Raw genomic sequence first — 13,165 nt, forward strand, 5'->3', positions numbered from 1 at the left:
TTTTTACCTTTCGAACTGAAGCCAAACGATTCATCATTAAAGATTCTTCTCGGTCATCATCATCATCCAAATCCAATATAGGCATACTGAAGGTATCAATGATGCTACAGCACCTGGAGCTCTCATCTCTTGGATCAAAAGGATCCACAATGATAGGTTCAGTTCCTTTTATTTCACATCTGCAGAAAGGGCAGCCTTGACCATCTGATTCCTAAAAATATAATAAAATAAATGAATCACTGGTCCTTTGCATGGCACAATTATGATAAAGTTCTTCCATCATAAAGGTGTGATAAAAAAGAGTGTCTTAAAGGCTTTTGTTTTTTTTAATCAAACAAAAAAATCTGAGTTTTCCAACCTTTCAGTTTGTTTGTAATGTTTCCAAGGAACTAAAACATATTCCTATGGAGAGTTACTAGAGAAATTAAATGAAAAGACATGGGAACTTTACATTGAACTTAACTAAAGTAATAATAATGATCGAGAATTTTAACACTTGATAAGGAAACTTCCTAGAACAAGTCATATCTAAATTTATCAACTTCTAAGAACTAGGTTTATATCTTGATTTCCAAGGAAATATTGGCAGAACAAAGAAATCAGATTCCAATACACAAAACATGGCAAAATCATAGTTCCAGAATTTAATGCCTGTTGTCTTGACACCACTCAACTGGGAAGTAATGCTACACAGGATGACAGTAGCCTCTCTTCAAATCTTACCTTTAAATAAATTCTATTCAAACATACTGAAATATTTCCGAGGAAGGGCTGATTTTTCTATGAATTACCTGTTATTTTGCATCAAGCCTATTAAATTCATCTTCAAAGACTTAATGAAGTTCACAATGGGCAAAAGAATGGAAAAAGTCTCAAGATACTAAAAAGGTTGCAGCCTTGAAACAGATGACAAACTTTAATCATCCTACTCCATGGCAGAAAAAGGAATGCAAGCAGCCTCTCACTACTGAATCAAATACAGAGATAGAAAGCAATGTGTTTTTTTTAATCATGCCTTCTCTATGAAGACAACAATAACTATGTTCATAATACAGATAGTAAACACTAAGGTCTACAGACATTGTATCACATTAAAGAAAAGGCAAACTGGTTTAAAGATAATTTCCATATTTATCCTGGGACTTCATTTGATATAGCCTTTTTTTCTTCTTTTTTAGCAATAGCCCAATTACTCAATAGAACTCGAACATGCTCCATTTAGGAGTTAAGAAATTGCTTTCTCTTTAGTTTACTGCAAACAAGGGCAAGATAAATTCAAGATCACGTGCAATGCTTAAAAAGAATTTCTGCTACGTCACAGTGTCTCACTCAACTCAGCTCATTTCTACTCACATACTAAGAAATATAAGGACATAATATCACAGATATTTGTTGTAAAGTTCAGTTGTTCTACAGGTAGGAAGCATTTACTGTATAGTTTATCTATTCTACAGTAGAAAGCACTGTCACTACAAGCCAATCACAATGATAATGACTTTACTATATACAGAAATATCTTTATAATTGTATTTAAGCTAATGGGAATTATCTACCTCAGAAAGTTTTCTCTGGAAACTGCTTATATTATTGTGAAGTTCAGTAAGTTATAATTTAATAGACTCTCAATTGAGACAATAAGCATTAGATTCTGTTGAAAGACTGATTGAACACATATGTACAAAGAATGGGTCCAATGCGTGGCTCTAAAAATTATTGTTGCTTTTGTTGTTTTAAATGATACTAATAGCCTATATTAAATTCAAAATCAATTTACACATCTAATGAGACAGAAAGGCAGAAAATCCTTTACCCTTTAATAGTTCATTTCTACAATCTTATATTTTGTTGCAAAACTTGTATCACTTTAGAACTTCTGATGACCATGAAACAAACTAGCCATCTTTTAAACTATTTAGAGTTTTATTATTAAGCCTCCACTTAAGTTTCTGTCTTTTGTTTATGGTTCCTGACATGATCACTATTGATACTTTTTACTGTTATGGTTCATAAAGGATTGCTTAGCATTTTGGGTATTTATATTTATTTGAAATTTCTTTATGCCTTTATAAATTTGATCAATTTCTGTCGATGTGTTATGTGGTACTAAGAAATTTACACTATAGATGTTATGTATAAATGTGTATATGTATGCATATGTATGTATAACTGGTGTCATTTAAAAGGAATCATGCAGCTAGCAATTTTTTTAAATTTTATATTCTTTTTGTTTCTCATTCTCTTAGATTTGTCCAGCTCTAAGAGAAAAATGTATAAGTATCCTACAATGATTTTCTTGGCTAACTACATTTTTCAACTTGGTTAATTTTTTTTTCCTTTATGAATTTAAATTATATTGAATATGCTGGATATGTTTAATATTGATATTAGTTTGTTGTTTATTAAGTATAATGTCATTTTGTTTCTGTGTTTATATTGTGCATTTTATTCTTCCTTTGTATGATAGAAGACAAAAAAAGAAAACTTATCTTCCATTAAATTCACCAGGTGCACAATCAATTTTGTTTCATTCTTTAATTTTTATTCTATCCATTTTTTTGAATATATATTTCTTTCAAGCATCAAATCTTGGGATTTTATTTATCTAATCTGAGACTTTTTTTGCTGGGCTGTTTAATACATTTATATTTAAAGTTTTGAGAGATAAGTTTATGTATTCCTTCCTTTGTGTTTGCTAGTCCTTAAAAAATGCTTTCTAATTTTTTTTGGCCACCATTCCCCTTTTATCCTCTCATCTCTCATTAGTTTTGTTTAAACTACTTGAATCTAACTATTTCCACAAATTCTCTCCACTCCCACCTCCCTTTCTCCCAGTCTTGGTGTTGAATATAACTTACTGTTTTTTTTCTTTTATTGTTATCCAATCCTTCTCCCCTTTCTCTTCAAAACTACTCCTTCTATTACTTATTTTCTAGTATTCTTTTCTGCAATTTCTTTTTTAAAAAAGGATGTCTTTAGTCTTTACATAATGATCTTTCTTATATTTTTAATTTTTATTCTTTGATTTATAGTTCATAAACTTTATATCTTTTTTTTAGATTTTATTTATTTTGAATTTTTATAATATTTCCCCTAGTCTTGCTTTCCTCCCCCCACCCCACCCCCACAAGTGGCAGTCTGTTAATCTTTACATTGTCACAAACTTTATAACTTTTTTATTTTAGGGAGGTTTTTTTTGCAAGGCAAACGGGGTTAAGTGGCTTGCCCAAGGCCACACAGCTAGGTAATTATTAAGTGTTTGAGACCAGATTTGAACCCAGGTACTCCTGACTCCAGGACCAGTGATTTATCCAGTGCGCCACCTAGCTGCCCCCCTTCACCTTTTCTTGTCTGTAGTAAGGCACTCTTAAAAGTATCATTTATGAGGTTACAGAAACATTTATCTCATGGTAGAAATGTTGTGTTCTAAAAAAAAAAAAAAAACAGTCCATTTCTATACCCCACTCTTCCCACAATTTTTCCCCTTTTTTGTCTTCCTTTCCTTCCTCTTTTTTGAGCTCAAATTATCTGGCTCAAATTCCAGCATCTTTCTACCCTATCATACAACTTTCTTCAAAAGGTTAGTTCTGGTCACTATCATCATATCCCCCCAACCCTGGAAAATCTAGGTTCTGATAGGGGAGAATTACAATTATCCTGACCAGAACAAGGTCTCCATGATACATCCTAGTCCCTACGCAACATACACTCGATCTCTTTTCTACCTTCCTTCTTTCTTTCACTCTCTTTTTTCACTCCCATGTCTCATTTATATTTATCTAGATAGGACTCTATCTAGCTATAGAAAGATTAGCTATAGAAACAAAATTTCTTACTGAAGACATTAAAAATCAGGGCAACATTTTTTTTTCATAAAATATTTTAGAAACAGACAACAATAATCAAAACTGAAATTTCTTGAGTTTTTTTGTTTTCAAAATTGAATTAAAGTTTTCAAGAATAATATGTTCAACATTTGGAAGCAAATATCTTTCAAAAAGAGTTAAATCATGTTTGTGTGAAGAAATTTTAAGGTATCTTCCAAAGTAAAGAATCTGTAAATCATTCTCCTGAAAATCCTGAAGCACTAATTCTTATTCCATGTTCTATACTGATATGGGCCTTAACTGCTCCATAATGAGCATGACACTATAGAAAAGCAGATAAAAATTATCATTGAAAAAAAATGCCTCTTAGTTAATATTTGATTCAGCTAAGGAAATGGAAGCAAATTTTACTGCTACTCCTGCCAAAAGTTCAATCAAAATGAAGCTCCCAAAATGAAACTGTATCAAATAGTGTCTCTAGGGAGGTAAATTATCTGACACTTCACTTAGTATTCTGTGCAGATTCGGGCCTGCTTATTCCATTTATTAAATAACACAGATGTTTCAGTAGGAGAAAAAAAAAAGTATAGGAAACCTCTCCTGAGGCATGACTAATGAGCCATTATGACAGCAATTAAACACTAACCACTTGCAGCCTGTAAAACTGACATTGCTACAGTATGTTTCTTCATTTTCTCATTAATTATACAAAAGTTAAATCTGCAATGAAGTTTGATTAAGCTGAAAGTATAGCACCTAATGGGAGGAAAACTTAGTATGCATCTGTCATTTGAAGAGTGATTTGCTAATAAATATATTTTGGTAGGAAACATAATGTTTTCCATTCTTGTTCATCCATTTTCTACTGGATTGTGATTGATTTACTAGTTTCTTGGCCAAACATGCAGGACTTTTACCAAGGTTTATTTTTAATTATAACAGGAAGTTTGAAGTTTCACTCAAGGTGTTAGAAAAAGAAAATGTGGCAATCTACCACTAAAATTCAGGAGACATTAGTATGTCCTGGTCATTCAGCTAAATCATACACTTCTATAAACAAATCCTGACATCAGGAATTTTTAGAATGGGAAAAAATATTCTAAATCCAGTGCCAACATATCTGGAAAGTCTAAGTACTATAGAACATAAAAACCACAATGAAGAAACTCATTAGAAAAAGAAATGGCCTGGAATTAGAATATAATTTTAAGTACTCTTACAATTAAAAATTACTTAGATATTCTGATATTGGAAAAGGATAAAGTATCTCAAGAGACACAGACCATTTAAAATGTTATCTCTTAATATTGTAATGGAATCTCTGAAAGTTGAGACTCTTAAATAGCACAGGTTTGGTCTTAGTTTTTGTATTGCTTAGTAATGACTCAATTGTGAGTTAAGTATAAAAAAAAAGAGTTGAGGAAAATAACCCAATTTCTTATATTCACCATAATGAAGGGGTGGGGGAGGGACAGAAAACAGATGATTATCCCAAAGTCTGCAATGGCAGTTTTCCAACAGGTTCAAAGACACACCAAGTCCTTGAGAAAATGTGTAGATTTAATTTGTAGACCCTTCTCAAGGCAATAAAAAAAAGAAAAATCCAGTATAATTTTAGAGAAAAGTGGATATTAATTAAGTGACTGAGCCAAAAGAACAAAAAGGTCAGTGCTGTACAGAGGGGGAAAAAATGGACTTCTAATCAGTGGACATGGGTTTATGCACCTCAGGTTGGCCACCTGATCAAGTCATTGAAATGCTCTGGGACTCACTTTCCTCATCTCTAAAATTAGAGTTGATCTAAATGATAACTAAGTTACCATCAAGTCCTAGATGCTAAGTCTAATTATAAATTCTTTTTGTAAAACTAATTTATTTTCTTCTCCCCCACCACTGAACTCCAATCTTACTCTTTTTTTTTTGCCTTCACTTACTTAATATAGCAATTTTAAGCCTACACAGCCTTTACTATATAAACAACTTGGAAAAAGTCAACAGTCATGACTGGCTACAATTCTTAATAAAAAAAATGAGTATATTGAAATATTTATCATAATAAATATTGTAATAGTCAATGAACAAAAAATTCATATTTCTATTCTGAATTCTTTTTTTTTAGGTTTTTTTGCAAGGCAAATGGGGTTAAGTGGCTTGCCCAAGGCCACACAGCTAGGTAATTATGAGACTAGATTTGAACCCAGGTGCTCCTGACTCCAGAGCCAATGCTTTATCTACTACACCACCTAGCCACCCCCCTGAACAATTTCTAAATAATTCTAATTCTTGTTTTGCTAGTTCTGATCCGTCTATAGCTTTTTCTGTATGTGTTCTGTAAATATCTGCTTTAAGTGACTGATAGCTTACAAATTTTTTAAATTTCTACACATTATATAGAACAGTACTGTGAAGGGAAAAAGAATCATTATTTAATGTAAATAATTTACCAACTTTAAGTATTCATATGAAACAGCAATAATAAAAGGCAGAGTTTTGAAAAATGATTAATTAATGGCTAAATTGTATCAGATGTAGAATGAATGGAAATAAATCAGTTATGGTAACATAGAAAAAAATGTCACAGTCATTACAACCAGGAACAATGAAGTCACCAACTGACAAATTTATAGCTTTTTTTTAAACAATTCTATTTAGGTCTCACATTTCCAAGTACCAGTATTATTCTCCCCAAAAGAAGAAAAATAAAATAAATTAATCAAATTTCTCTCTTTACTCACAGACATAATTTAGATGACTCTAGACAAGCAAATAAATAAAAGTTTACTACACCAATTTATATGGTAATGAATGATTTTGAAAGAAATTCCACCATGCTGTTCTAAGTTTCAGTCTCTTATTTCATTCATTATTACTTCCAAATATTAGTCAGTATAACAGTAGGAGGGCAGTCAAATACTCATGTGGTAATACAGGTAAATATTTTGCCTACACAATGATTAGGAGCCATCACTTCCCAAGTTAAAAGCAGGAGGGTGGATGTAGAATGGGTGCAGCACCTCAGGAAGGAGCAGAAGCAGAGCAGGTCCTACCTAATGGCAGATAAAGTTGGATCTTCAATGTCTCTCCAACCTAAGAGTCTATATTACATGGAAAATGTCCCACAATGAAGAAACAATATGATATTATTTTATGTGTTTGAGAAAAGGGTTTGCTTGAAGGCAGTCACAAAGTATCTTATAGATTTAATCCTAATTCTTTAAAACTGAAGAGATATCAACTCAGGTTTCATTACGAAAATTGCTAAAACAATCTGAGTTTAATCTTATCTTTCTCATCCTCCACAAAACTGGTTACTACTATAAAAAGAGTCATAGCCAGACATTTTCAGTGTTTTCTTCATTGTCAGTGAAAATGGTGCCTCTATTCCTTCTTTTATATAGAATAGACTGAGCCACCTTAAATAGTTAAAAGTCAATAGCATTATAAATATTGCTAAAGTCAGGTGTATACTTTCTTTATCAAGTACCAACTGTTTACTTGATACCTGACTTGGTGATGACAGATTTTAAAATCTCCTTCCTTTCCCTAGGAAAGGCAGCATCAACCACAAGTTATCAGTAAAACATACACAAAAGGGGGGAAAAACACAACAGGTCAAAAGTGAAAAACTAACATGGAACATAAATGTAAACTTTTTTATATATGTATACATTTATATACACATACATATAAAACACACATTTATATGATACACATATATATGAAGGTAAGAAGACTAAAAATAAATGAATTCTTTTTTACAGATGTAAGAATTTTTTGGTCTAAGAAGCTATTACAAAATAAAAACAGGTATTATAAAAAGGGATTATAAAACTGAAGTTAATGAAAAATATGACTGAGTCAAACCATGACAATACCTGCCATGCAGTAAGACAAGAAGTACACATCAGGTGCCCGCAAGGCTCAATCTTCACATCTTTATCATTTTCTGCACAAATTTTACAGAGCTGGAAAGTAGAGCCCATTTCACAATACAATTCATATTGTTCCTGAAATGAGAGAAAGTCAAAAGTAATACATTTCTAGTATGATCAGCTAAAACAATTTTCTTAAACAGTATTTACCAAAAGTTATCTCACACTTTGATATCAACAAGATTACTTTGCTACTCAAACATGCTGCAAATGTTTCACATAAATTTGATGAACTGGATTAAATGAAATAATAGTTTTAAAAAATTTAGACTTTTATTATCATTTTTAAAATATATACTGTTATGGATTATTTAATGTTTTCCATTTTCCTTTTTAATAGGATCAATTTTCCTTAACCAGTTATGCTGACTAAAGAAAAAAAATCTATTTTAAATTAAATGTGAATACAGTATTTATCTTATGAACATCAAATTCCCTCCACACCAAGTTATACTCATTTTTCAAAGTATGAAAAATTATAGCTATTATAGATTATTTTTGCCCTACTTCCAAATGTAAAAATATTTTTCCCTTTTTTCTTTGAAGACCTAAAAAGAAAAATGTACTCCAAACTCTTTCAATACTCAGTGTAACAATACTGATGACTAGTAAATACTCAATGAATTTGCAGCAGTATTTCCTCTCTCCCCAATTTTACTTCAAAAGATAATAATAATAATTAATAATAATAATAGTAGTAGTAGTAGTAGTAGTAGTAGTAGTAGTAGTAGTAGTAGTAGTAGTAATAATAGCAGCTAGCATTTATATTGCCCTTATGATGTGCCAGAGGGTTCAGGAAGGACTACCACCTTCGGTATGAGAGCTTGCCAAGCCCTTTTCAAGGTGTTTCATCTGTTTTGGGATCATACTTTCAACCAATTCTCACCTGTGGCTCCAACAATCTGTAACATGTACTAGGGAGACATCCCAGTAAACCATCTTGACCAGTGGGCTAAACCAAGCTGACAGGCCTCAAACCTTTTGATAAGTTAGAGGGAATGTCTACTCCATGCATACTGAGTCTTCCCCTGGCTGAAGTAGGTGCTATTGAAGCACTTAAGAGTTTGATTAGGCATCAGAGACATCAAGGTCATCCACTGAATCCTGGGCCATTGCCAGTCATCTTGAATCTTTTCCTAACACTGGACTTTCAATGACTCAGGAAGGGAAATGCTGATGATTTTGCACAACTCTACCTCATTTAAATCTATTCATGTGACAGTCAAGGCATCACCCAGGAGATGTCATTTGTCCTCTTCAAAAAGAAAGGATAACAACAACAACAGACTAGAAGAAAATTCACTAAAAATGTAATGTCATCAAGTAATAAAAAAAAGTTGGCTAGAACAGCATCTTTATCTAGACTCATTCCTCATTTTTGGCTTTAAGCTTTCAGGCATGGAAAAATTCAATGTTTTCAAATATTCAGTTGTTGAGAGGAACTGATTTGGTACGGATTACAAATTTAAAAGAAATACAGAAAAGGCATTAGTAATGGAAAAGGAAAAAAGATAAAATTAAAGTGATTCATTGTGAGTCAAGATATTAGTTGATTTACTTTAATTTATATTTACTAAACACCTACAATGTACCTATCACTATGCTAAATAGGTTTACAGTCTTATTTAGAGGATAAGATATACAACAAATAAAAAAAGATTAAAAACTATGAAAATCATTGTTGTAGACGAATATTACTCAAATGAAAAAGAATAGCATAACAGGTAATAAAATCAATGCATTATTAAAGAGCTTCAAAGGTGATAATATTTTCTTTTTTAGGTTTTTGCAAGGCAAATGGGGTTAAGTGGCTTGCCGAAGACCACACAGCTAGTTAATTATTAAGTGTCTGAGACTGGATTTGAACCCAGGTACTCCTGATTCCAAGGTCAGTGCTTTATCCACTAGGCTACCTAGCCACCCCTAAAGGTGATAATATTTAACAAAATCAATAATATATATCCAAGACAGAAAATATAAAATCAAGGGGAAAATGAAGTAAAGAAAACTCCCTTTGACCTTAGGAATAATTTAACAAAAGAAGATATCAACTGAATTAAATAGACTTTTTTTTTTAAATTGATTTCAGAAAATAATGCTCATTGGCTTATTTGTTGAAAAAAGATTAAGGCTATAATTACAGAAAAAATGTTTTGAAAGTCAGAAAAAATGGCAAAGCACTTTTTCTTTAAAAAAGTTAATTCAAATTTTACTGTCTCAAAAACAATTCAGATTTTAAAATAGCTATTGATTTTTTCAAGATCTGACACATATAAGGAAGAAGTCAACTCCCCCCCACACACAATTTCTTCAGGGCCTTCGGAAATTATATCATCTATATTTTAAGTTCTATAGTGGACATTACAGAAAGAATAAGGCAAGGGCAAAAAAAGATTAGGATTTATGTCACATACATAGAAAAATGTGTTCAAAAACACTGAAGAAAAACTGTTCCTGAGGGGTGGCTAGGTGGCGTAGTGGATAAAGCAAGGGCCCTGGAGTCAGGAGTACCTGGGTTGAAATCCGGTCTCAGACACTTAATAATTACCTAACTGTATGGCCTTGGGCAAGCCACTTAACCCCATATGCCTTGCAAAAAAAAAAAAAACCTAAAAAAAAAAAGAAAAACTGCTCCTGAGAGTTTGAAGGAAATTGCCTAATTTTTTCTATATACATTCTTAAATTCCACTTAAAATAGCTCTGAATTTAATTCAGTCTTTTAGTTATACTACTGATAGCTTACTTCTGAAATTAGATTAATTTTCTATAAAACATAAACCATTAAATATGATCACTAATTATAAGTACATACATTTGAAATCAAATATACCTGTGTAACTTTGATATGATCATGTGGTGTAGGTTCACACAGTCCTGTCAGATCAGGATTATAACTTCGTCCATCAGGATATAGATAGCTAAAGTTTGAAACAGAAAAATTATTATTAATGTAACAGCAATAAAAAGGTTGGACTAATTACAACTACATTTATTGGTCCCTAAATGTTCAAAAACTTCTTCCTTTTACACAGTCCCTTTAATAAAAATTCTCTCTCCTTGGATCCCTAGCAAAACAAGGTTCACTTGTAAAACAGTTTTCTATTTTCTTTTTCTCAAATTCTGCTCTATTTAAAGTCCTTTCACATGATCATTCATTTATTCATTCACTCAAGAAATAGTTATTGAGTACTTATTATGTATAAAGCATTATGCTAGGCATTAAAATGGATACAAAGAATATAAAGCACTGTTGCCTGCTCTTATAATTCAAGCAATGTGAATTTTTAGTAACTGAAAGAAGTGAAATAAAGCAAAAATGTACATTTGTTGTCAAGAGAATATATTCCCTTTACATATCTAAAAATTTGTACTCCAGAGATCAATTTTTCTTTTTTGTATTTCTGATTATTGTTAATGAAGCCTTGCTATATTACAATCTGTATGGAGAAAACTGATAACTGATTTGTATTCACATGGGAGTAACAAACGGGCAAAAATAAATTTTCTACTCAAAGATTTGAAAAACACATAGTTAATAATATCCAACTGAATAAGGTTGGTTACCTTTAATTTTTTTTCCCTAACAACCAATCCTACCAGATTAAAGGTTAAGAAATAGATGTTCTTTAAAAGATCTTGGGAAAAAAGAAAAACTTCGTGTTTTAGCTTGTTACATCATGTGTGTGAATGTCAATGTGAATGTGTGTGTGTGTGTGTGTGTGTGTGTGTGTGTGTGTGAGAGAGAGAGAGAGAGAGAGAGAGAGAGAGAGAGAGAGAGAGAGAGAGAGAGTTTTTAAAGTTAAATGTAGAATATTATTATCAAGGACAGAAAGCCAGATTGAGGGGAAATTTAGAACACAGCAACAATTAAACTTGGATTTCATTTCCCAAGCATTGGGGAACCACTAAAATCATTCCATCTCGTTAAATTATTTTCCTGGAAATTCAGAAAATTACCCAAAAAGGGGATGGACACATGAACATGGATATAGACACACACACACACACACACACACACACACACACGCACACACACACACAAACTTTTTCACTTTCAATATGAATGAAATGAATGTATCTATTCTACAAAAAGATTACAAATAAGATCCCCTGAAGGGCTAACTCTTATGAACAGTTTTATGGATGACCAGATAGAAGGCACAATCTGGAAGTCACAGCCAATTACATAGAATTGAAAATATCCTTTCAAATGGAATTTTTTTTTCAAAATAACTGGCAACATGGGAAAATGATCTTTAAAAAGTGAAGAAATATCAAAAGGAACAAGTGTAAAGTAACTGAGAACAAATTGTGTGCCCTCTAACATGGCAATCTCCTTTCTCCACTCAATGGCATCTATTTTATTTCAGGTTTTGATTTTGTACTTTTTAAAAAAGTTATTTTTTATTTTAACATCACCTTCATTTCCAAATATACCACTCCCCTCCTCCCCTTTGCAGTGAGACATGTTTTGTAAAAACAAATAAACAAAAAAATTACAAAGGAGAGAGGGGAAAGCAGTTAAGAAAAACTAAACTATCAACTGGATTGAGGGAATAGACAACATTTCACACTCAGTCTTAACATCTCTGCAAAGAAAGAATGGAGGTACACTTCTCCACTGACAAGTTTAATTTAATTACAAAGCATGCCATTCATTTCCGGGTTTTGTTTTGTCTGCTTTTGTTATGGTTTCCACTGACACTGTAGTAGTAATAGTGTGCATCCCTTATCATCTTCTCCAATCTGCTCTGCCCTGCTCTCATTTTTAGACCCTTTACTACATCCTATATATCAATGTTGTTACATCAAATAAACATTTTAAGCCCTACTATATTTCAGGCATTGTCAAATTAGTCTTCTTGATTCAGAGCTTAGAATATATACATAGATGATTGTCTTTGTTGAAAAACCTTCAATGTGTCCCACCTACCTAGAGGACAAATTTAACACTCTTGAGGCCTGACACCTAAGTCTTTCCATAACCTGGTTTCAAGTGTAAAGTTACATTAAATAATGTTTATATACTACACATTCCAGTCAAAAATGCACCACCTGTTTTGCATCAGATATTCACCCTTCCCAAAGACATTTTTCCATCTTTTGGCATATTCCATTCACTCTACTTGAAAACTTTTCTCTCTCTCTCTCCATGTAATAAACTCCCCACCCCCATCACCCAGTCCCACCTCATTCAAAGTTGAAAGGAAATAAATATCATCTCTTCCATAAAATGTACGAGAATGATTTCAATTTTGTCTTTGTATCTCTAACACCCAAAATAAGCATTTCCACCAATTCCTCTGACCTCTCATAAGAATTTGTTTTACCTAGATATTCAAATCTATTTTAAATTATATTTATTTGTATATATTTCCTCAAACTAGCTTGCATGTTTACTAAGAGCAA

The 13,165-nt window shown here is 32.1% G+C and overlaps 1 protein-coding gene across 11 annotated transcripts in view; it reads right to left on the reverse strand.

The window, feature by feature from the left end:
• The window catches only part of CBLB (Cbl proto-oncogene B), a 237,136-nt gene that overhangs the window by 93,902 nt on the left and 130,069 nt on the right, over positions 1-13,165 (reverse strand). For all 11 annotated transcript variants that reach the window (XM_074214406.1, XM_074214410.1, XM_074214407.1 and 8 more), the window contains 3 exons: positions 10,587-10,674; positions 7,700-7,831; positions 8-211 (listed from right to left, as the gene is read on the reverse strand). In XM_074214406.1, the coding sequence (XP_074070507.1) occupies positions 8-211; positions 7,700-7,831; positions 10,587-10,674 (424 nt within the window). The remainder of the gene's footprint in view (positions 1-7; positions 212-7,699; positions 7,832-10,586; positions 10,675-13,165) is intronic.

This window comes from Macrotis lagotis, chromosome 1 (assembly GCF_037893015.1).
Source record: "Macrotis lagotis isolate mMagLag1 chromosome 1, bilby.v1.9.chrom.fasta, whole genome shotgun sequence".
Classification (NCBI taxonomy): domain Eukaryota; kingdom Metazoa; phylum Chordata; class Mammalia; order Peramelemorphia; family Peramelidae; genus Macrotis; species Macrotis lagotis.